This window comes from Pipistrellus hanaki (assembly GCF_964339955.1).
Source record: "Pipistrellus hanaki genome assembly, chromosome: 1".
In the NCBI taxonomy this organism is placed as follows: domain Eukaryota; kingdom Metazoa; phylum Chordata; class Mammalia; order Chiroptera; family Vespertilionidae; genus Pipistrellus; species Pipistrellus hanaki.
Window position 1 is genome coordinate 53,874,395 of NC_140503.1, and position 24,838 is coordinate 53,899,232.

The 24,838-nt window shown below is 36.5% G+C and overlaps 1 protein-coding gene across 3 annotated transcripts in view; it reads left to right on the forward strand.

Annotated features, from left to right (window-relative positions):
- The window catches only part of DMXL2 (Dmx like 2), a 144,832-nt gene that overhangs the window by 56,285 nt on the left and 63,709 nt on the right, over positions 1-24,838 (forward strand). For all 3 annotated transcript variants that reach the window (XM_084894003.1, XM_084894001.1, XM_084894002.1), the window contains exons 9-15: positions 3,099-3,273; positions 6,406-6,642; positions 7,128-7,399; positions 8,596-9,292; positions 12,065-12,186; positions 15,998-16,087; positions 19,658-19,775. In XM_084894003.1, coding sequence (XP_084750129.1) covers positions 3,099-3,273; positions 6,406-6,642; positions 7,128-7,399; positions 8,596-9,292; positions 12,065-12,186; positions 15,998-16,087; positions 19,658-19,775 — 1,711 coding nt within the window. The remainder of the gene's footprint in view (positions 1-3,098; positions 3,274-6,405; positions 6,643-7,127; positions 7,400-8,595; positions 9,293-12,064; positions 12,187-15,997; positions 16,088-19,657; positions 19,776-24,838) is intronic.

Consider the following 24,838-nt stretch of genomic DNA (forward strand, 5'->3'; position numbering starts at 1 on the left):
AAAATGCATTATTAGAAATTACCAGAAATTTATTTTAGTAAACTTAATTACTGATTTTCTTATTTTTTCATGTGACTGTTTTTATTACATAAAGAATATGTGCTTATTCTATAATTAGGTTAGAAAAAAGAAAAATATGAAATTTATAATGATGCCCCTCGTCCAGTTATGTGCATATGTGTACTTTTCTTTATTTATAAGATTGAGACCTATTTTAAAATAGTTTTATAACTTGCTTTTTAAACTTAATGTCTTACCTCTCTACATTGCTGATTATACATAAACTGGAGGCCTGGTGCACAAAATTCGTGCAAGACAATCTACAATAGCTAGAATCTGGAAACAGCCTAGGTGCCTGTCAGCAGATGATTGGATCAAAAAACTTTGGTACATCTACACAATGGAATACTATGCTGCCATAAAAAAGAAGGAATTCTCATCATTTGCAGCAACCTGGATAGAACTAGAGAACATCATGCTGAGTGAAATAAGCCTGTCAATGAAAGAGAAATGCCACATGGCCTCACTCATTTATGGATATTAAAAAACATTATAAACTGACAAACCAAAAGATAGATATAGAGACAGTAAAGCAACAAGCAGACTGTAAAATTACAACGGGGAGAGTAGGGAGATCTGGGGGAGATAAGAGATCAACTGAAGGACTTGTATACATGCATATAAGTACAACCAATGGACATAAAACTCTGGGGAGGGAGGGTATGTATGGGGGGGCAATGTTAAATTATGTACACAGATAATAATTTAATAAAAAAAAATAAACAAAATTAAAAAAACAAAACAAACAAACAAACAACAAAAAAACCAAAACAAAATTCGTGCAAGAGTAGGCCTCCACAGCCACACCGGCTGCCTGGATCCCTCGATCCCATGGCTGTAGCCTCAGCTTCCTCTGAACAACGTCTAGTCTAATTAGCATATTATGCTTTTATTATTATAGTTTTACATTTATATTAACACTCTAGTGGTTGCACAGACAAAATGGCTTTGTTGTTTCAGCAAGCTGAACTATTACTTGAGTTTGGCTAAGGATGTTGTAGGTACAAGTTTTATATAACGTAGGCCTGCTCTGAAATGAGCTGTGATTGGGTGCTATTTTTACATATTTTTCTCAACATTTAAAGCATAAGTGAAATTAAGAGCAAAAGTCAGAACAGTTAAAGTTATATTTGTTTTGATAATTGATTTTCATGTAGTAGGAAAAGTGCTTAATTTACTACACAGTTACAGTAATTTATACTGATGTAACATATTTTTTATCTTTTAATTATATATGAGCTTTTAGAGACTAAGAGGTTTTAGATTTCTTTGTACTTAATATATTGTTTTGTGTTTGTTAAATTGAATTACTAACTGTTATCTATATATGTAAAAAGCCAGTGACCGGAACACCATAACAACCAGAATGACGGGTCACTATGAAGCCCACTGCAGCCAGCCTCCTGCTGCCCCTCCCCCCAGCTGGCCCTGCCCCTGATTGGCCTCTCCCACCCTGATCAAGGGTGGGGTGGAATGCCCTGCCCTTGATTACCTCCCAATCCCAATAGGGGGCAGGGCTGGCCGGCCAACCTCCTTCAGTCTCTCCCCCTGCCTGGCCCCATCCCAGATCAGCCCTCCCACCCTGATCAGAGTCAGGGCTGGCTGGCTAATCACCTGCAGCCCCTCCCCCAGGCTGCTGGTCCCTGATCAGCCCCTCTCACTCCATTTGTGGGCAGGGCTAATCGGACCACATCCCCTCCCCATGGCCCATCCCAGCCCTAATCTGTTCCCATCAATCAGGGGTGGGGCCAATTGCCCGAGGCCCCTCCCCCCAGCTGGCATGGCCCTGATCGTCTTATTGGGGAGGGCTGGCTGGCCAACCTTGTACTGTCTCCTCCTACCCGCAACATGTCCAGCCCTGATCTGCCCTGATTGGAGCCAGGCTGGCTGGAGCCCAAGCACTGTGGAGCAGGAAGTCTCTAATACCCACATTTACCCTATTGTCAAAGAAATAAACAACTCCATAGCAGGGAGACCAGAGGAGGAGGACACACATTGGAACTGATACTGTTTTCCATATGAAAAGAGAGAAGGGCTGTGGAAATTGAAAGAAAGGACAAGATGTGTTACTTTAATGGAGAAAGACTTGAGATGATGCTTCATTTTATTTGATTGAATGTGAGGAATAGTGGAAAAGAAGGGGAAATTATTATAAAGCATAACAATGGACAATAAGGAAGTACTGTGAGGGTGGGTTATGGTATGGAGAAAAAATCATGCAGAGGATGAATGATAGGGACCCATGTCAAAATAGTTAATATGATCCCATATGTTAGTAGAGAGTTTTTTCATATAGACATATCACAATTTAAACAGAACTCATTGGTCACTATCACAAGGTCTTTCCTGGCTAGGTTCCTTGTTATTCTGTGTTTTTGTACCCTCTTCTTTATAATAGAGATTATAAAGTAGACTGTTTGGCCAACTGTTTAATTCTAAGTGAGTCTTTGGGGAGAAATGTTTTTCCTGGTAGGAAGACTTGGAAAAAATATTTTTAAAAATATATTTTTGTTTATTTCAGAGAGGAAGGGAGAGGGAGTGATAGAATCATTAATGATAAGAGAGAATCATTGATCAACTGCCTCCTGCATGTCCTCTACTGGAGATCGAGCCCACAAACTGGTCATGTGCCCTTGACCAGAATCGAATCTGGGAGCCTTCATTCCACAGGCTGACACACTATCCATGGAGCCAAACTAGTTAGGGCAAGTCTTGGAAAAGTTTTCTCTCTCTTATGAACAGTAAATTTCATGTTAATACTGGGATATCCTGAAGAAAACTACACTCTGTACTCCAAATCTTAATAGGGGTTTTTATAGATAATATTAAGTACCTTTGAGCAGCTACTTCTGCCTTGAACTATAAAATATGCAAGAAGTATGGAGACTACATTTTGAATTGTTCTACTGTAGTGAAGAGAGTTTCCTTTAAAAGATCAGGTTTTACAGGGAAGAAAATCATAAAATCCTTAAAAGTTCTTAGCTCGGCACTGATTAGACTTCTGAAAGTGGTATTTCACAATTATTTTTCTATTTTAGACAATACACCATTTGAAAAATTTAAGAAAAGGACAAAGGAGGTCTTCTGTTCTTGTAACTCACACGGAATTAATGCCTGATCAGATGACTACGCATGAAGTACAAAGACACATTTCCCATCATGCAAATGCACTATGCCATTTTCACATTGCAGCAAGCATCAATCCTGCCACAGGTAAAGGATAATAAAAGTTTTCTTTCTTATAAATATGCTGAAATAAGGTAAATAAATAAAAAAGTGAGACTTTTTATAACCTGTTCTTTTATTTCTATAACCTGTTCTTTATGTTAATGCTAGAGGCCTAGTGCACGAAATTTGTGCCTGGCCTGCGCTCTCTTGCAGGTTAAAAGAAAAAATATCTTCCCTTAGTGTAAGACAAGAAAGTTGGATACCCTTAGCGCTGTTGCAGAGGCGGGAGAGGCTCCCACCACAGCCGCTGTGCTCTCCAGCTGTGAGCCCAGCGCAGGGCTTCTGGTTGAGTGGTGCTTTCCCTGTGGGAGTGCACTGCTCAGGGGGCAGCATCTGCATTCAGCATCTGCCCCCTGGTGGTCAGTGCACCTCATAGCAACCGGTCATTCCGCTGTTTTGTCAATTTGCCTATTAGCCCTTTATTATATAGGATTCCATTTTGTCTTAAATATAGATTATGTGATTCTCAGGGAATAACTTCAGATAAATATTTTGAGCACCTTTTTTTTGTCTAGAATATAACAAGGGTTCTAACTAAAGTGAACTTTATTTGAACTTGGGAGCATAAGTGGTGGCAGCCTGGTTAATTACTGTGATTTATCTCCTTTTTATACTTTCACTGTTATTCTTCTCAACTCTTCTTTATAACTATCTAAATATATTTTTACATAGTTTTCCTTATGTCTCAGCATGTCTTGTTTTCTACTCTCATAGACTTTCTTGTCTTACACTGAGGGAAAGATATTTTTTCTTTTAACCTTAATATTTTCTTTTTGCTTTTTTGTCCCAAGTGGTTGACAAGTATTTCGACGCAGGTCCAGTGTTGGAAAAAGTGTATTTGAAAGCTTTTCTTTAAGGGCATTGTTTTCTTTCTGCCTGAAAAACATATTAGAAGGCCTATAAATTTCATTACATTGCAGATTACAACTATAGCTATATAAAGTTGTAATTTTAAAAAATATTTTTATTAATATCACAGAGGAAGTGAGAGGAAGAGAGAGATAGAAACATTAATTCTGAGAGATAATCATTGATCAGTTGCCTCCTGCATGCCCTCTACCTGGATGGAGCCTGCAACCTGGGCATGTGCCCTGCCTGGGAATTGAACCATGACCTCCTGGTTCATTGGTTGATGCTTAACCATTGAGCCACACCCAGACAGGCTAAATTTTTAACCTTTTAAAAAGAACCTTGAATAACTGACATGAGGATGTAACTTTAAGCAAAATGCAATTAGTGATAGTATGCAATAAATTCAACACATATTAGAAAGCTTGGCTTTTAAACTGTACACACTATTCTAATGAAGTGGAATAGGATAGAAGGATTAGTCCCTGTGGATAGATGTTTTGTCATGTCATTTGAGTCTAAGGACTGCGTATGTTCATCATTTTGAAGAAAAATATTTAACATTATGCATTTGTAGTTAGTGTATGTAAATATAGCATTTAGGTTGACCAAGTTGATTGCTAAGTGCAAATACTTTGTACTATATGACTCTTCTTCTCTACCTTTTTTTTTTTTTTCTTCCAGGAAAAATTTTGAACCCCATAGTAAAGCTGAAAGCATAGTACAACAAATACCCATATACTCTTTACCCAAATTCATCAGTTTACATCTTTCATGTATGCTTTTATTCTCCCTCTTTTGCCCATATATATGTCTTTGCTCCCTCATCCCTCATTTTTGGCTGACCTGCTTAAAAGTAAAGTTGTCACTGACATTATCCTTCATCCCTAATCTAGTCCTTCTGTCTCAGTTGTCATAAATAGTGTGTCAGTCTCAAAAAATTTACCTCTCAGTTACTTTTTAAAATGTCTTGCAGTTCTTTGGGTATTTGTTCATGATAAGAGTTAGGTTAAACATTTTTAGCAAGAATACTGCATAGGTATATATGGGATATACTGATTTATGGGATTAATTTACAAGTCCTCTTTCACATGATTTGTTTTATTTTACTCAGAAAACCAGGACTGCCATCCAGAAATTGGCAATAAAGAATAACCTGGAATGTATTTAACAAAGATATTTATTAATAGAACACTACTATCAATAGATATTCTGTCCTCTTATCTTTAGATTTTCTCTTTAAATAGAGGACAATGTTTTGTTTTGTTTTGTTTTCTTTCTTTTAAATAGATTATTTGTAATGTATATTGGGATTAAAGAGATTAATTTTTTTGAGTTATATATTTTATATGAACTAATTTGTATCATGAATTTTGGTTACCTCATGAATTTTGGAGAAAACCTGATATACTTAGAATTTTGCCTGCCTTCCTATATTCTCCCAAAATTTTAGGAAAGTTTCAAATATTCAGAAAAGTTGGAAGAATATTACAGTGAACACTCAGTTCTTCTATTGTGATTCAATAATTGCTACCATTTTGCCACAGTTGCTTTATTCTGTCTGTATATACACACACATATATGTTTATATGTGTGTGAGCACATGGGTGTGTACTCAACTAATCTATGTGGGCATGTGTATGTAAAATTTTTTCTTTCTCTTTTTAAAAAAATTTTTATTGTTGAAAGTATTACATAGTCCATTTTTTCTTGTATTGACCCTCTCTAGCCTGCCCCTGCCCCCTGTGTAAATTTTTTTCTTAATCTTTTCAACATAAGTGACACATATCATGGTACATCACCAATATGCTAGTATACTTTAGCAAGTGTCTTCTAAGAATAAGGAAATTCTCTCACATAATCATAATATCATTATTATACTCAAGAAAATGAGAGGTAATTCCATAACCTCTAATATTCAGTTAATATTTAAATTTAAATTACTCTAGATATCTCAGCAATGTCTTTTATAGTAGCTTTTCTGTTTAGCTTTTTGTTCTTCTGTCCCCAAACCAGGATTCAATAAAAGTTAGTACATTTGGCGTATTTGGTATTTAATTAGTAATTTAATTCCATATAAGTCTATGTCATTAGTTCTTAACATTTACATTTATCATTAAATTCAGTTAAATTCTTTACAAATCCTACTAGAGTTATTTTGACTTACTTAGCACCTTTTTTCTGTGTAGGTATGGAATTGATCTTTATCAGCACTTGTAATATTTTTAAAGATAATAATTCATATTGAAATCTTTTTTGTTTTCACAGATATTCCAAGTGCCTTGGTTGGCACTGTATTTAACATCGATGATGGAAATGGGGGCTTTGTAGTTCATTGGTTAAACAACAAGGAATTTCATTTTACATCATCTACTGAAATATTTATGCAGGAGTTACGAAAACTTTCTGAAAAGCAGGTAGATCATGAAAGTGATGCAGATAGAGAAGATGAGGAGCATTCACAGGAGGAAAGAGAGAGGGGTTTACATATGAAACTAGACCATGGTTAGTATCCTATATTCAGGTTTTTCTTTTTGTGTACCACTTTTAGTTTGTAATGCTTTCTTTCTGCTCTCCTTCCTTTTTACTTTTCCATTCATTCCACAAATATTTATTGACAATCTATATATATATTTTTAAATAATCTATTGCTTTGAATACTTGAATACTGTGTTATTTTGGAAACTAAATATATCACTTTTTGGGGAATAGATTTTGCTAATGGTAATAATGGTAGTCTGAATTAAGTTTTGATTTTATCCAGAGTAAGAAGTATAGTAATTTTCCGTTTAGACCAGAAAATAGTTTCCTTCTTTGCTTTTTTTCTTGATCATAATTTAGCAAATAAGTTCCTTTTTGTTAAAGGAACTTAGAGTTTCTAAAGATGGTATGCTATTTATTTGCAGTCCAGTATATAAATGAATTTTTATAGTATTAGTAGTGTGTACTAATAAACTTGTATGTATTGATAAAATTATTTTCTGATTCAGAGTTATCCCTGGACAGAGAATCTGAGGCAGGTACAGGATCATCAGAACATGAAGATGGAGAACGAGAGGGCAGTCCTAGAACCTATTCATGGTCTAGTGCACCAATGCCTCTACCTACTGTGCTGCTTGATCGGAAGATTGAAATGCTGCTAAGTGAATGGAATAAGAATCCGGACATGCTTTTTACTATACACCCTGTAGATGGCACCTTTCTAGTGTGGCACATAAAGTATTTGGATGAATATAATCCTGGAATATTTAGACAAGTCCAGGTATATTTTATTGACAAAACAATTCATACATCTATCTAATAAAGAGGGAATATGCAAGTTGACCATCACACTGTCACAAAAGATGTCAGCATCCAGTCCCTTCAGCCCTGCTGGAGTCACCTGTTCTTTCAGCCCCTCTAGGGGTTGGCAGGTGCATGATGCGGCCAGACCTGCCCTCAGCCTTCTAACCACCCTGGGCTGGCCTGAGGCACAGGCAAGCCTTGGATGGCAGATGCCCAGCCCCCCAGGGCCCCCTGAGGCACAGGCAACCAGGGCCCGCTGAGGCTTGCACTGCCGGCAGTGGCAACAGCAGAGGTATAATGGGGGCATCACCTTCCCCTGATTACCAGGTCACCACCCTCCCCTGAGGGTCCTGGACTGTGAGAGGGAGCAGGCTGGACTGAGGGACCCCCCTCCAGTGCATGAATTTTCATGCACCAGGCCTCTAGTTTTATATAATTATAAAAGGAAGAGATTATATGCAGATTTAGCAAGTTTTCAGAATTACTCAAAGATTTAAAAAAATATATTTTTGTTGATTTCAGAGAGGAAGGGAGAGGGAGAGAGAGAGAAACATCAATGATGAGAGAGAATCATTGATTGGTTGCCCCCTACATGCCTCTGACTGGGGATCAAGCCTGCAACCTGGGCATGTGCCCTTGATCAGAATTGAAACTGGGACCCTTCAGTCCGAGGTGGATGCTCTATCCATTGAACTAAACTAGCTAGGGCAAAGATTTTGTTTTTGATAAGCAACTAAGAAAAGAATACTTATATTGCAAGTTTGAATAGTTCAAAGTGAATTGGGCTTTGAAATGAAACTATCCTAAAAATGTGATTTAGGTTGAGCTCCTTTCTCTCATCCCCCCATTTCTCCCGCCCCCCCCCCCCCCCCCCCCCCAGTATATTAACTAAATCTAGCTAGATTTATCTGTTACCTTTGTGAAGTTTATATGTGTTTGTGGTCATTTATTTGTGTAAGCAAGGCACTTGAACCTTCTTTTCCTTTAGTCTTCTCTTATACTATGAATAGTGAGATATTACTTAAATAAAGGAAAAGGATTAGACCATAAAAAGTTGAAATAATAGTTTTTGTTAGGAAGCTTAGATTTGGAATTTTGAAAAGAGAAGTATTTTTGGGAGACTTTGAGAGGAGACAGACTACTTACACTTAATCATATACTTGTGTTTTTCAGGTTTCTTTTTCTTCTCGGATTCCTGTTGCATTTCCTTCTGGTGATGCAAGCTCTCTTAGTAAAAATATCATGATGTATGCTTGTATAAATGCTACAAAAGAGTCTCATCCCACTCTGCTATCCCAAGACATGATTGCTGTAGGTAGTCCTCACAGATCACAGTCACACTATAGATCACATGGTACAAATATGAACATTCTAGCTCCCACAGTAATGATGGTCTCTAAGCACATAGATGGTTCTTTAAATCAGTGGGCAGTCACTTTTGCTGATAAGTCTGCCTTTACCACTGTTCTAACGGTCTCTCACAAATTTAGATATTGTGGTCATCGATTTCACCTCAATGACCTGGCATGTCATTCAGTTTTACCACTGTTATTGACATCATCACATCATAATGCTTTGTTGACTCCTGAATCAGATTGTCAATGGGACCCAGTCAATAAATTAAGTAGGATAATGGATCCTGTAAAACATATAAAAGGTTCTTCGAAACAACCTCTTAGAAATGCAGCCACACGTACATTTCACGACCCAAATGCAATCTACAGTGAACTCATTCTTTGGCGTGTAGACCCAATAGGACCTTTGTCATACACTGGAGGAGTATCAGAATTGGCTCGAATTAACTCTTTACATACTTCAGCCTTCTCTAATGTAGCTTGGCTTCCAACTCTGATTCCCAGCTATTGTCTTGGTAAGTTCATTTTAATTGTGAACTTAATAAAAGCATTAAATTGTTATTGGTTATCTACCAAATGGTTTATACTTGTCATTATTAGGGGGATTTTAAATAAGTATTCAGAATGTAGGGATCAGACTTATGTTTAGAATTTCTAGACATTTGTTTTTAATCTTTTCCCTCTCATAATGTAGTTTCTCTTGAAATTTTTTGCTAATAATTTTTTATCCATTATATGTGCTTAAATATGATTCTTTTTAAAAAAATAAATCTTTATTGTTTATATTATTATAAATGTTCATCCCCCCCCCCTCATTGCTCCCCTCCACCAGGTTCCCACCCCCACCCTCTGTGCTTTTCCCACCCCTCATTGTCCTCATCCATAGGTGCAGTTTATGTTCAGTCTCTTCCTGCACCCCCATTCCCCCTTTCCCCAAGAATCGTCAGTCCACTCCCCTTCCATACCTCTGATTCTATTATATTTACCAGTTAATATTGTTTATCAAATTTTTAATTCCCTTGGTTTTTAGATTCACTTATTGATAGTTATGTATTTGTTGTTCATAATTTTTATCTTTATTTTCTTCCTCTTCCTAAAGAAGCCCCTTCAGCAATTCATATTTGAACTCCTTTAGCTTTTTTTTTATTTGTGAAGCTCTTTAACTGGCCTTCGATTCTGGGTGATAGCTTTGCTGGGTAGAGTATTTTTGGCTGTAGGTTCTTGTTATTCATCACCTTGAATATTTCTTGCCATTCCCATCTGGCCTGCATGGTTTCTGTTGAGAAATCAGCTGACAGTCGTATGGGTGCTCCTTTATAGGTAACTACCTGCTTTTCTCTTGCTGCCTTCAATATTCTCTCTTTGTCTTTTGCTCTTGGAATTTTAATTATGATTTGTCTTGGTGTGGTCCTCTTTGGATTCCTTTTGTTTAGAATTTGTTTGTGTGCTTCCTGGACTTGTAAGTCTATTTCTTTCACCAGGTGGGGGAAGTTTTCTGTCACTGTTTCTTCCAATAGGTATCTTGCTCTCTCTCTTCTTCTGGGACCCCATAATTCTGATGTTGGTTCGCTTGAAGTTGTCCCAGAGGTTTCTTACACTATCTTCAACTTTCTGGATTCTCTTGTCTTCTTGCTTCTGTGGAGGAGTGTCTCCTGGCTCTTTATGTTCCAAATCTTTGACTTGATTCTTGCGATCTTCCATTCTGTTTTTAGGACTCTGTATAATATTTTTTATTTCAGACAATGTATTCTTTATTTCTAGTTGATCCCTTTTCATATCCTGATAGGTCTCATTTATTTTATCGGCCTTTACTAGGAAATTCTTGAAAAACCTTATAAGCGTGGTTTTGAACTCTATATCCAGTTGCTTGTCCTCCATTTCATTCGTTTGTGATCTGTTTCCTTGTCAAGGCATTTTCACTGCTTCCCTGAGTTGGTAGGGTGGCTTTGTGTGCTAAGGTGTCCTATATGATTCAGTGGGTCAGCCTCCCAGTTATCTGAGGTGGACACTCTTGGTGCACCCCTTTGTGGACTGTGTGTACAGCCTTGTTGTAGCTAAGTCTTGCTTGTTGTTGGTATCACTGGGAGGAATTGACCTCCAGGCCAGTTGGCTGTGAGGATCAGCTGCGTCTATGCCAGGAGACAGCGTTATTCGACTAGACTTGGAAAATTGCAAAAGCCTCTGTGCTCAGCTTGGATGGGGCGGAGTTTCAGGGGGAGCCTACAGCCTTGGCTTCCCGTCAGTTCCACCCTATGAGGTTCCTAAGTCTCAGTGTTCCTCAGTGTCCTTTGGTACTCGCTGCAAGCACCTCAGAGAAAAAGGTGCCCTCGAATTTCACCCGCTACAGTCTAGTCTCTCCCCCAATGATCCTGGAACTGGGGTTCAATGCAGTTGGAAGTGGGGTTCAGTGCAGTCTGGAGCTTTTGTCTCCTTTTCGCTAGGGCAATCCAGTGGCACAGTCAACAGTCTGTCCTCTGCGTGCCTTCATGTGCACGCCTCCAGAGCTCTGCCTTTTGCTGCTCCCTTGAATTTCCATCTTACAGCCCAGATTCTCTCCGTAATTAGCCTGGGTCCCCAGCATCTGGCCAAGAACTGGGGGTCAGTGCAGTTGGAACTGGGGTTCAGTGCAGCCCAGAGCTTTTATCTCCTTGTCGCTAGGGAATGCCAACCAGGCACTCAGCCGCTCCTCCTCTTCGACTCCGTCCTCTTCCCATGCGTGCACCGTGTCTCTGTACCTTAGGCTTTTACAGCTCCTCTGATTTTCCTTCTGGTCTTCTCTTTCCTTCTAGTTGTAGAATTTCCAGTCAGTCAACTTTCTGTAGTTCTGGATAATGTCCATTTTGTATTTTATTTTTATTTATTTATTTATTTATTTATTTATTTATTTATTTATTAAAATATATTTTATTGATTTTTCACAGAGGAAGAGAGAGGGATAGAGAGTTAGAAACATCAATGAGAGAGAATCATTGATCAGCTGCCTCTTTCACACCCCCTACTGGGGATGTGCCTGCAACCAAGGTACATGCCCTCAACCGGAATCGAACCCGGGACCTTTCAGTCTGCAGGCCGACGCTCTATCCACTGAGCCAAACCGGTCCCGGCCCATTTTGTATTTTAGTTGTATTTTTGAAATTGTTGTGCAAGGCTGCAGTTAGGCGTTTACCTATGCCCGCCATCTTGGTTTCTCAACCATGATTATGCCTAAAAAGAAAAGTGTGAATATTGTTTCTCATAATTTAGCTAATAATAATCTATATTATAATGCCAAGTGTTTACTTTTTCAGGCACATACTGCAATTCTGCAAGTGCTTGCTTTGTTGCTTCTGATGGCAAAAATCTCAGACTCTACCAAGCTGTGGTAGATGCAAGGAAATTATTAGATGAACTGTCAGATCCAGAATCTTCAGTAAGTATTTACTATACTTTATTAATATAGCTAAGCTGATAAGAATAATTTTTTACTTTGTCTAGGATCTTTATTTGTTGGAGGTTAGGAAGTGAGCATATGTTCTGGGCTCTGTATCACAAGTTCATTTTTTAAAATTTGTGTTCTGAGGTACATGAAACAAAATTACAATCTACACATCACACATCAATACATTTTACATTTAAAGAAATACATTTTTCTTTTTCTAAAATATGACAATTTATTTTTGACATTTTTTACTTTTTAGTTTGGTTCTGTTAGTCTTTCTTTCTAAGGCAGTTTTACTAATGTCTGTGTTAAGGTTTTTTTCATTTTGTTAGGCTAACTTAGCAATATAGCTTTTTAGTATATTTTTGAATCCAGATTCTAATATGTTATTATTATCTGACTTACAGGATCAGCCTATTTGATGAATGTTGTATTTACATCTTCATCTAAGTCATTTATTACAATTTTTTAGAACATTTGACTTTTTTGAGCTTGATTCATTATTTTAGAAAATGCTACGGTTGGAATATATTATCAGTGGGAGTCAGTATCTATGGTAGTTCAGCATATGAACTAGAAATTATGTCTATTAGATAATATTCAGATTTGAATAGTGGATTGTTTATTTACCTATAAAAACATGCCTCTTTATAAAACAACTGTTCTAATAACATTTTTCCCAATATTTAAAAACAAAGATTTTTTGAGTGTCTACTTTGTGACTCTAAATGTGTAATAAGCTTCATTGTCTACTTTTAAAATCTTTTAATTTAGTTGAGGATAGAAATTATTAATAAAAGGTTAAATAACAGTTTAAGGCAGAAAAAGTATCCGAGGACTGTTTGTAACTAATTGTTTAACAGATGGCACCACAGTATTTTATAATTCAGAGGATAGATATATCAGTTTAGGGTAGGCATAGAAGTCTTTATTAAGGACAGTATTTGGATTTATTTGTGATGGCTGGATAATGTTTTGAAAGACAAATTCTTTGTTTTTGCCTGAGTGAGAGAATGGCCTGATAGTAAGTGTGGATATAGGGAAGTACATGTATAAATAAGGTTTGTTCCAGAAACAGTGAGAAAATAACTTGGACTGGGTGGAGCCAAAGGTTTAGCATCTAAAAATTATCGAGTCAGAAGATACTTTAAAGGCCACTTAGTTTAACCAGCCATCTGATGCTTTATACCTCTCTACCACACTCTGACAATTTGTCATCTGGCTTCCACAAAGGGAAAACTTAACTCTAAAGGCAGCTCATTCTGTTTTTGAATTACCCTCACTGTTCTATCAGAATTACATTTGTATTTCTTAAATTTTATTCATTAGTCCTAGCTCCATTTAGAATAAGTCTAGTATTCCTTTCTTATATTTCACCATAGATATTTGATCACAACTATCTTGTAACCTTGAATTTCTATTTTATATCTGACCCTGGTCAGGTTTCTTATATAGCAGTCTTATGGCCTCTTTCATTAGATACTATTATGTTTTGGCAATCACACCACATTCTTTGTATATGTAATTGATTCATATTGAGCTGACTCTTAGTTAAATATCCCAAAGTTATTTTGTTTTTTGGCTAGTAAGCCATTCTATATTTGTGCATTTGAATTGGGCCCAAGTGTTGGCCTGTTTTTTTCCTGTTACATTTCATTTTGTTAGGCTCAACTTAGCAATACAACTTTTTAGTATATTTTTGAATTCAGATTCTAATGCTATTATTGTCTGACTTACAGGATCAGCCTATTTGATGAATGTTGTATCTACATCTTCATCTAAGTCATTTATTACAATTTTAAATGGGATAGGTATAAAGAAAGAGTTTAGTAGTGTACATTTGAATTCCTTTTTCATTTTTATTGTCTGGAATATTTCTTCAGCTGTCCCAAAGATTTCCATGAGGCAGCTTGTTATATACTTTGCTGAAATGAAATATACAATGTCTGCCAAATATTCTTAAGTGAAAAAAGGAAGTGAAATATATAATATATGCTATGATTGTTTTAATAGATAATAGATTGACTGTATATAACTTGTTCTTTCCTGATGACAATATAGTACTAAGTTGACATCAAGCACTTTCTGTTTTCCTTTTTTAAAAATGGTAACATTTGCCTGTTTTTAGTCTTTTGGATATGACATTCCCCATGATTTCTCAGGAAACATCCTGTTGTTCATTGATCTCATTTGTAAAATTTCCCTAACCTGGGCATTATTTTTCCACAAAATATAAATTCATTTAGAGCAATTAGACACATTCTTGGAATTTCTTTATTTATCTTGGCGTCCTACTTCCACATTACCAATGCACTTCTTTTCTTAAACCTTCCATTAAAAAAATTTAGAAGTATTACTTACTCATTGTAGAAAATTTTTGGTTCTTTCTACTTTTGCAAGCTAAATTATTGAAATAACAAATTAGAGACAAAGTAGGAATCACAGTTCTTTATTCTCTGGACTTTATTAACATTAAACCACCAGCCTCTGTTAATGATCTTATTTTTTCCTTTTACTCTATACTCTGAAAATATTAATTTATTCATTGCCATAGTTATTTTTTAAATAAACTTTTAATTGTATAGTAGTTTTAGATTTACAGGAAAGTAGCAAATATAGTAGAGTTGCCAGAATACCCCACAGGCAGCTTCTCTTACATTACCAGTATACATTGGTCACAACTAATAAACCATTGTTGGTATGATAAAATTAATTAAACTCCAGACTTTAGTAAGACTTAACTGATATTTCCACTAATGTGTTCCAATATCTAATCCAGAAAAAAACATTATGTTGAATTATAATGTCTCTTTAGTCTTCTCTGATCTGTTTCTTCATCAGTTTTTGTTTTCTTTTCTAATTATTTTTATTGATTTCAGAGAGGAGGGGAGAGGTAGAGACAGACAGAAACATCAAGATTGTGGGGACAGGGTGTAATAGGGAGAGGGGTTTTCTTCTCCCTCCCCCTTTAGTTTGCAGACCTCGCTGTGGAGGAAATGGCATTTTACTAATCATCAGTTGGGCATATACTGTAGCATGGAGGCAGCCCCCACCACATAGGGGATTCCCCCAGCTGGTGCTGAATTTCAGTTGGCATTCTGCTGTGCTGTTAAACCAGCTGCTCTCAGGTGGAGAGCCACTTGGTAAAGCCCCAGCAAGTTTTGTGGAATTAGACTTGGTACCATATTTCTTCCAGATGGGCTGGAATTAGGGTCATTGAGGCAGGGAGTGCTAAAAAACAATAATCAAGATAATCACTATTTAATGCAATATTTTAAACAATCAAAATTAAAGCAAAAGCTCCATGATGAACTAAATGTTAAACATTTTAAATAAAGGCAGGATCTAACAGTACCATGGTGAACCATATCGGACCCTGAAGCAAAAAGAAGATTATTTACTCTATAATCATCAGTATATTAAAACACAACACTTATTTTAAGTTTAAGTACTTATACTAAAACCAGAATTAATTATAATTTTTATTTTTCTGGCACTAATATAAGCCAACTTTTCAGGAATATTATCAAAATGTCTGTATGGAGCTTTAAGGTTGCAACATGAAGAAGACATGTTAAAAGATGCCTTGAAGTTATTTAGTATTTATGTAAACACTTGATTTTTTTAACTGCTTATTTAGTTTAAAAAAATGAGAATCAAACTGAGTATAACAAATTGAAATATTTCTTTGAATGTTTGAATTGTCATTGTCAGTTAAGTTAGAGGGGCCTCTAATGTCTGAGATGCTATGTCATATTGAGATAGATTCATAAATTATTGATTTTGTGCTTTTTATTTACAGAAACTTATTGGAGAAGTGTTTAATATTGTGAGCCAACAATCTACTGCTCGACCTGGCTGCATTATTGAACTCGATGCAATAACCAATCAAGTAAAAACATGCTTGTGAATTGGTGATATTAATATACTTTATCCCAGTGTTTCATATGCCATATAATACATTTCATTTTCCAAAATCATTCTCTTATTTAACACTAAATACAGCCAACTTCTCTTGATTCTTATAGTGGAAAACCTAATGATTTAGGAATTATTTTCCTCCACTTGAATTGTATCTATAGCCGTATTTTCTTGTTTAAAAAGATCATTTGATGTAATTGAGGAAGCCATGAGGGAAAAATATAGTACAGCTGCATAGATACTTGGTTTGCGGTTTCTCTTACATTATTACTCATTTCAACTCAGTAGAGGGTGACTTCATCTTCAGAGTGTTTGCCTTCTTAGGCTAAACATTAGGTATTTCTATGAGGTCCATTAAAATGCAGACAAAAATAGAATAAAAATATAAATTTTTCTAATCGTAGGTCTTTTATGCAGCCAGCGTTCTTCCCCAGCTACTAGTGAGGAAATGAGAACCTTCTCCCTTAGGGAGTTTGTAAATTAATTCTAGCTCTCAGGATATTTGTTTCTTTAGAATAATATTTATGGGCTAAGAGATAGAACTAATATATTCATTCTAAACTTTAAAAAAAGATTAGTTTGGTGAAGAAGCTACCAATATTTTCAAACAAGGAAGAGCCCACCATACTTAGAAACAGCTACAGAGTTACATCATTATTTCCCCATGGTGCCTTTCATGATTGTTTTTTGAAAACATTAATAATTTTCACCAATTATAGAGAAATTACCACATCAGTTCTTGGCAAGAGAACTCTGGATGCCAGACTCGAATCACTAATACCTCGTAGGAAATTAACTTTTCTATTCATGCTTTTCTTACACATTCACTCTGTGATTTCCTCCTCCTGTTACATAGGGATATGGTAGAAGAGTGGATTGGCTTCATTCCCATAAATATCTTAGCTTTTAATGGCGTGGGTATGAAATTCACCCCTGCCCCCACCTTAGCCCATTGTTTACTCTTTACTGTAGGATATTAATATATCGGGTCTAGTAATAATTAATGTCGTTTTTAAACATTCGTTTAAAATCTTGCTTGGCGTTGACTTGTATTGACATAACCTTCAAACACGTAGTATCTACAGAACGTGTGAAGTGCAATTAACAAGTTTTGCTTGAAAAAGTTTGTGTTTGGTTTGGTTTTTGTTGCAAAACTAGGGCTAAGAAGATGGCGGATGAAGAGCATATTCGGCACTGCATGCTTTACGAGTTCCAATTAGGAAGAAAAGCAAGTGAGGCTGCAAAAAACATCTGTAGTGCTCTTGGTCAAGATGCAGTTAGCGCCAGAAAATGCCAGCGTTGGTTTGAGAAATTTCGCGAGGGAAATTTTTTGTTAGATGACAAGAGTGGTCGAGGCCGTGTGTCCAATTTTGATCAAGAAGCTCTTCAAGCTCTTTTGGTGCAAAATCCTCAAATTACCCAACAAGAGCTTGCGACAACTTTAAATTGTTCACAAAAAACAATTTCCAATCAATTGCGTGCACTTGGCAAAGTCCAAAAGTTTGGAAAATGGGTTCCTCATGAGTTGACCGACAACAACCGTAATCAAAGAGTCACAATTTGCAGTTCGCTCCTCTCTCGTCAAAACCGTTTGCCGTTTTTAGAGCAAATTGTTACCGGAGATGAAGAGTGGGTGCTGTATGTTAATTTGAAAAGGCGGCCTCAATGGTTGGACAAAAATGAGGCTCCTCAGCCCACGCCAAAACCTGACTTGCATGCGAAAAAAGTGATGTTGTGTGTTTGGTGGAATTTTAAAGGAATTCTTCATTATGAACTTTTACCATCTAACCAAACCATTACAAGTGCAGTGTATAGTGCCCAATTGGAAAGGTTAGCCCAAGCTTTAAGAGAAAAAGAACCCGCGCTGATTAATCGGAAGGGCGTAATTCTTCACCACAATAACGCACGACCGCATACTACAAGAATCACTGCTGAAAAACTGCGCTAGTTGGAATGGGAAGTTCTCCCTCAACCTGCATATTCTCCTGATATTGCCCCTTCCGATTACCATTTGTTTCGTTCTTTGCAAAACTTTCTTCTTGGAAAAAAATTTAATAATGAAGAATGCCTCAAAAATGCATTGACCGAATTTTTTGCATCAAAATCACAAGAATTTTACAACAGAGGGATTAAAATGCTTCCTGAGCGTTGGGCACAAGTAGTAGAAAACAACGGCAACTATATTGTTGATTAAATTTTGTTGTATTGTTTAAATAAATTCGATTTAAAAAAGTATTAGAAAACGACATTAATTATTACTAGACCTAATAGTATATTACATATTGTGAATTGCTAATATTCACTAGCATTCTGTTTTTTACTTCATATTTGCTCACAATTTTTCCCCTCCTAGTTGTGCCAATCTTTTATTGATTTTTTTTTAAGAGCGAGAGGAAAGGAGAAGGAGGGAGAGGGAAGGAGAGAAACATTGATGTGAGAATAAGACATTGATTGTCTGCTTCCTGCATGCCACCCACTGGGGATTGAGCCTGAAACCCGGGCATGTGCCCTGACCAGCTGGCAATCTTTTGGTGCATGGGAGATGCCCACTCAACTGAGCCACAATGGCCATTGCTTGGCTATATTTAGTACAAGGATTGATAAACAGCACTGAAAAATGGCAGGCTTTATATAAATGATAAAGTTTCAAACTTGTTCTAGGTTTGTGCCCAGTGTGTTGTATGATTTCTGTATCTGTGAAGACAGCACCCTCACCTTTTATTTCACTTATTCTTTCTCTCTGGCGAGGGATCTTCTATACTATGACTGTGGGGAAAAAATTTTTTTTTCCATATTTATACCTTGAAATCTGTGGGGTAACTAAATTTTCCTTTCACACTTCCATACTAGGCTTTTGTTTGGTTTTAGTCTTTCCTTGAATTTCTGTTCATTTTTATGATTCTAAGTTGCCATTTGTGATTGTCTTTACTCTTCTCTGGTCCAAAAACATGATTATGTAGCATAGCAGCTGACAGTGATGCTTCAGCTGTCCTAGAAATCCTCGTTACGTATTAAGTCCATTGCTCCAGAGGTGTGTCATCCTCACTGGCTGTTTCAGGATTCCTCTTAATTCCCACCAGACAGATTTATTGGGAGTACCCTGTATTTGGAGAACCTTTCTGGCTTTTGTTTTCTTGAAGTGGAATTAGGAAAAGCAAAGGAGTCCTGTGCTAATGTGCCTTACATAATGAGCTTTGTCTTTTCCAGCCAGGCATGAGGCCTGATACTTTTGAGCTCAGAGTGGTATAGATCACTTAACTATGTTTTGCTTTTTTAATTCTTTTTTGAGAAGCAAATTTGTTGATTTGTTTTCATTAGAGCTCCTCATTTCTGCTATTGACTATAGCATCTTTGAAAGTATTTTTCTCTGCCCAGATAGTTTTAATGACTTTTTTTCCTGTAGCTTTTTCTCTCTCCAGTTAATTAATAAATAAAGAAATCATGGGAGAGATTTATTTCTTCTACCTTAGTGTTCTTGGGGCAGTGGTGTGTTGGAGATAAAGAATTTCAAAAATTAAAAACTTTTTTTTCATATTTGTAGTGTGGTGCAAATACACAATTGCTTCATGTGTTTCAAGAAGATTTCATTATGGGATATAAACCACATAAGGAAGATTCGGAGAAAAAGGAAACAGAAGTATTTTTTCAGCCATCACAAGGTAATTTTTAAATGCCATGAATTTACTTACTTTAACCTAAAAAAAGAAGCCTCCAAAAAGTTTTTCAAGTATAGATCTTTATAACATACCAAGTAATCACTCATAATTTTAAGCAAATATACCAGTTCAATCAGAATTGCTTGTTTATAAATTTAGAAGGTATGTGGCTGAAGTTACATTTTGAAAGACAGTTTCATTGGCAACATAGACTTCTTTCAAGAAATGTTATTTATAAAATACTACTCAGCCATAAGAAAGAAGAAAATTTTACCATTTGTAGCAGCATGGATGGGCCTGGAGAGTATTATGCTAAATGAAATAAGTCAGTCAGAGAAAGACAAGTACAATATGATTTCACTCATATGTGGACTCTAATGAACAAAATAAACTAACAAACAATATAGAAACAGACTCAGTGTAAAAGATGAAGGGATTAACAACACAGATACAAACTCAAGGGCACATACAGCAGTGGCTATTGTCAATGGAAAGTGGAATGGGGAAGGAAAAGGCATGGGGGATAAATGGTGATGGAAGGAGACTTGTGGCAGTGAATACACAGTACAACATACAGATGATGTATTGTAGAATTGAACACCTGAAACCTATATAATTTTATTAACCAACGTCACCCCAGTAAATTCAATAAAAAGTAAAAAAAAAATGTTATTTATGATCTATTTCAATTATTTTAAAAATTAATTTTAATTGTTTACAATTAAGTTGTTCTGAATGGTAGTAAGTTCCTTGTGGCATCTTAAACCAATTAATTAGAATAAGTTCAAAACATAATATTAAATTGCTACAAACTTATTGAATATAGAATGTAAGATACTTTGAAGTATAACATTTCCGTTTTCTTTTTATGAAAAGTAGTTTTTCATAAGATTATTAAGAACAAACCATATGATGTTTAGTTTGTTTACTTATTTATTTAAATATATTTTTATTGATTTCAGAGAGCAAGGGAGAGGGAGAGAGAGAAACATCAGTGACGGAGAGAACCATCCATCAGTTGCCCTCTGCACGTCCCCTATCGGGGACCCAACCTGCAACCTGGTCAATTGCCCTTGACCGGAATTGAACCTGGGACCCTTTAATCCGCAGGCTGATGCTCTATCTACTGAGCCAAACTAGCTAGGAAAAATTATTTATCTTTTAATATATATTTTTATTGGTTTTAGAGAGGGAAAGAGAGAAAAATCATTGGTTTGCCGTCTCCTGTACGTCCCACACTGGGGATCAAGCCTGCAACCCAGGCATGAGCCCTGACTGGGAATTGCACCGTGACCTCCTGATTCATAAGTCGATGTTTAACCCCTGAGCCATGCCGGCCTGGCTATATAATGTTTAGTTTAAACTTGAGCTTAAAATGTTCCCTTTAGAAGATATAACTTTGTAATTATAAAACTGCCATGTTCCATTTGAACATAGAACAAATTGAATATAATGTTCTACTTGAAAGTAGGAAAACGTATTCTAGTTTAATAATTAATTTTATTTGATAAATACTTTTTAGTATTTCCAGATACTTTTTCTGACTTGGTTATGGATTGTAAGTCTCTAGATGGACATATTTAATTTTCTTGTAAAGCTTTTGTCACAGAATTATGTATAGACATTTAAGGAAAGTATTTATGATAAACTCATGCAGATCATTTTCTTTCATTTTGTGGAAAATAAGAATGAGTTCTTCTATGAGGTTTATCTCAATTATATTTTCATCCTTCAGACTAGTAATTTTTTTCCTCTCATGTATCTTTCTTCATGTACCAGAACTTTTCTTCTTTATAACTTATGCCACTGTCATGTTCAGTTTTTGTTTTTTACTATCATTATAGAACTAGTGGCCCATGCACAAAATTCATGCATGGGGGGCGGGGGAGGAGGTGTCCCTCAGCCCAGCCTGCACCCTCTCCAATCTGGGACCCATTGGGGGATGTTTGACTGCTGGTTTAGGCCCAATCTCACTGCAGTTGGACATCCTTCTTAAAATCTGGGACCACTGGCTCCTAACTGCTCACCTGCCTGCCTGCCTGATTGCCCCTAACCACTCTGCCTGCCAGTCTGCTTGCCCCCAATTGCCCCTCCACCAGCCTTCTCACCCCAACTACCCCCCTTTGCCAGCCTGCTCAGCCCAAACTGCCCCCCTGCCAGCCTGCTCGCCTCCAACTACCCCCCCTCCCAGCATGCTTGCCCCAAACTGCCCCTCCTGCCAGCCTGATCACGCCCAACTGCTCCCCACTGCTGACCTGCTTGTCCCCAACTTGCTCCCTGCCAGCCTGCTTGCCCCCAACTGCCCCCCCCTGTTGGCCTGCTCACCTGCCCTTCACTACTGGCCTCATCACCCCCAACTGCCCTCCCCTCCTGTCCTGATCACCCCTAACTGCCTCTGCCTTGGCCCTGCCACTATGGCTTTGTTTGAGTGACAGCCATGGAGACAGCTGGTCAACCAAGGAAGCCAAGCCTCCTGCCCACTCTCTGGCCAGCTTGGCTCCTGCCCACTCTCTGGCCAGCTTGGCTCCTGCCCACTCTCTGGCTGGCTCCATGGCTCCGGCCAGTGCCACCATCTTTGTTGAATCAATTTGCATATTCCCTTCTTATTGGCTGTGGGCACTGTCATCTTTATCACGAATTGACAGTTAATTTGCATATTATTCTTTTATTAGATAGGATAACTACTACTTTATAGATTTAAAATTTGTTTTTTCTTAGCATTTATCTTACTATTTCTAACACATAATAATAATAGTGAACACATACTAACATACTATAACACAGTGCTTATATAAAGTTGGTATTTTTATTTATAGTATTTTTAATTGAAAGACTTACGTTTAAAAATATATTTTATTTTCGCTTTTGTTGTTTCTTTGTCAATGCAAAATTAGGCCAAAAAATATTCCTATTTTTTTCTCTCAATTTTGCTTTAGTTTTTATGCAGAGTTTCCCCAATATTATTTCTGATTTTAGAGCTATTTTCTTAAAATACTTGACATGAATAAAATGATGTGTAATTTTGTATAAAATTACAGTAATTACTCTTATTTTTAAAAATGTCACAAAAATAGAGCGCAGAGTTGAGTTAATCTCTCTATACCCATAACTTAGATTAAAGATGTTAAGATTTTGTCACACTTACTTTACCCTATTTTCCTTTTATTCTGAAATATTTTGAAGAAAATCCAGCCATCATGTTGTTTTGCTCCTCTGTACATGTTTGCTATTAGCACACTATAAAACAACAAAATTCCTCAGAATTATCTAATAACTAATCCATATTGACTTCATTTAATAGTGCCAAATATGTTGGGGATTTTTGTTTTTAATTTTTTGGATCCATATACAAACAAACTTCACATTTTGTGTTTCATTGTTCATTAAGAGTGCTTTAATCTTGAGTGATCCCCTGTTAATGCTCTCATTATGCCACTAAGTTGTTTTAGAGAAAGTTATTTTATCAAAATTTCTCTAACTAGTAACTTTTGATGTCATTTAAACTTTTTCTTAAAAAGTGCAAATTAGCTCTATAGGCTTGATTAGATACAGATTGTCAACTTCTTAGGCAATGCTGTGTGTTTCATCTGTATTACACCAAAAATAACATGTTAGAATGTCTCATTTTTAGTGATGCTAAGAGTCAGATGCTTCAGGTAGTGGCTTCAATGTAAAGATTGCCAGCAATGTTTTTATATCATGGTTTCTTCCATTGTTAATGTTGCTTTTGATTTAATTATTTCATGAAGAATTACAAATTTATTTTCTAATTCTGTTGGTTCTCATTTATTAGCTAGAAAGCATTTTTAAAGAAAAACTTGCCCTTATGAACTGGAGCTATTAGGCTACTTTGGAATAGAGTTATTTTAGGAAAGGTAAATGCTTAGTTCTTTCCCATTGACCGTCTCGGAGGAAGTAGTGTGCGCCCAAATTACCACCAAGAGTTACTGAGGAATTTGGTGTTTAGTTTTCTCTTTCTTTTTGGTATCATATGAACCTATTAAGAAAAAAACACACATCCCTTTATTGGAGAATAATACCCTATATAATAAAAGGCTAATATGCCAATTGTCCCCTTGGGAGTTCGACTGCTTGCTATGATGTGCGGAATGAAGGAAGGCCCCCAGCTGACAGCTGGGGAAAGGAAGACCCTGATTGGCCCTGATCACCGGCCAGGCTTAGGGACCCTACCATGCACAGAATTTCATGCACCCGGCCCTCTAATATATACAGAAAAGTACTCATTTCTCGTGGATATTTATGTTCTTAGCCTATTTCAGTCAGTTTGAAGTCATTATTCTTTTTATTGCTCACATCATCTGATATTAAGCTAGTGAGGAGCCCTTCAAGTTGGTCCTCTGAGTCCTTTTGACACAACCTCACGAGTCTTGGTAGTTGACTTTCATTCCGGCACAACTAGATGTTCCAGGTTTATCTTGTCACTGTCCTTTACAAGAATGGAGTCATTGCTCCAAACTGATTCTTTTAATGGGGAATGGGCCTTAGAGACCACTGTCTGGGTCCAGGCACTGCCCATTCCTCCTGAGTTGTCATGGATTTTTATTTTTTTAAGGAAAGTGTTTGTTGTCCTGTGTATAGATCTCATTTCTTTTTTCTTTTCTTTTTTTAGATCTCATTTCTATATATGAAGAACACAATTTATATTTATGAAGAATAGGGAAAATTATACCTCTAAATAATGTCTTTTCATAAAAAATACATAAAATTTCTAAAAAGTCTCTTCTGTATCACGACCAGGACCCCCTCTCTCCATGCCTTTTAAAAATTACTTTTTTCATATAGGAAATATATGATAAATGCTTTTTTTTAAAAGTTAAACGTAAATTCTTAATATATATATATATATATATATATATATATATATATATTATTTATTTATTTATTTATTTATTTTTTAAATATATTTTATTCATTTTTTACAGAGAGGAAGGGAGAGAGATAGAGAGCTAGAAACGTCGATGAGAGAGAAACATCGACCAGCTGCCTCCTGCACACCCCCTACCGGGGATGTGCCCGCAACCAATGTACATGCCCCTGACCGGAAT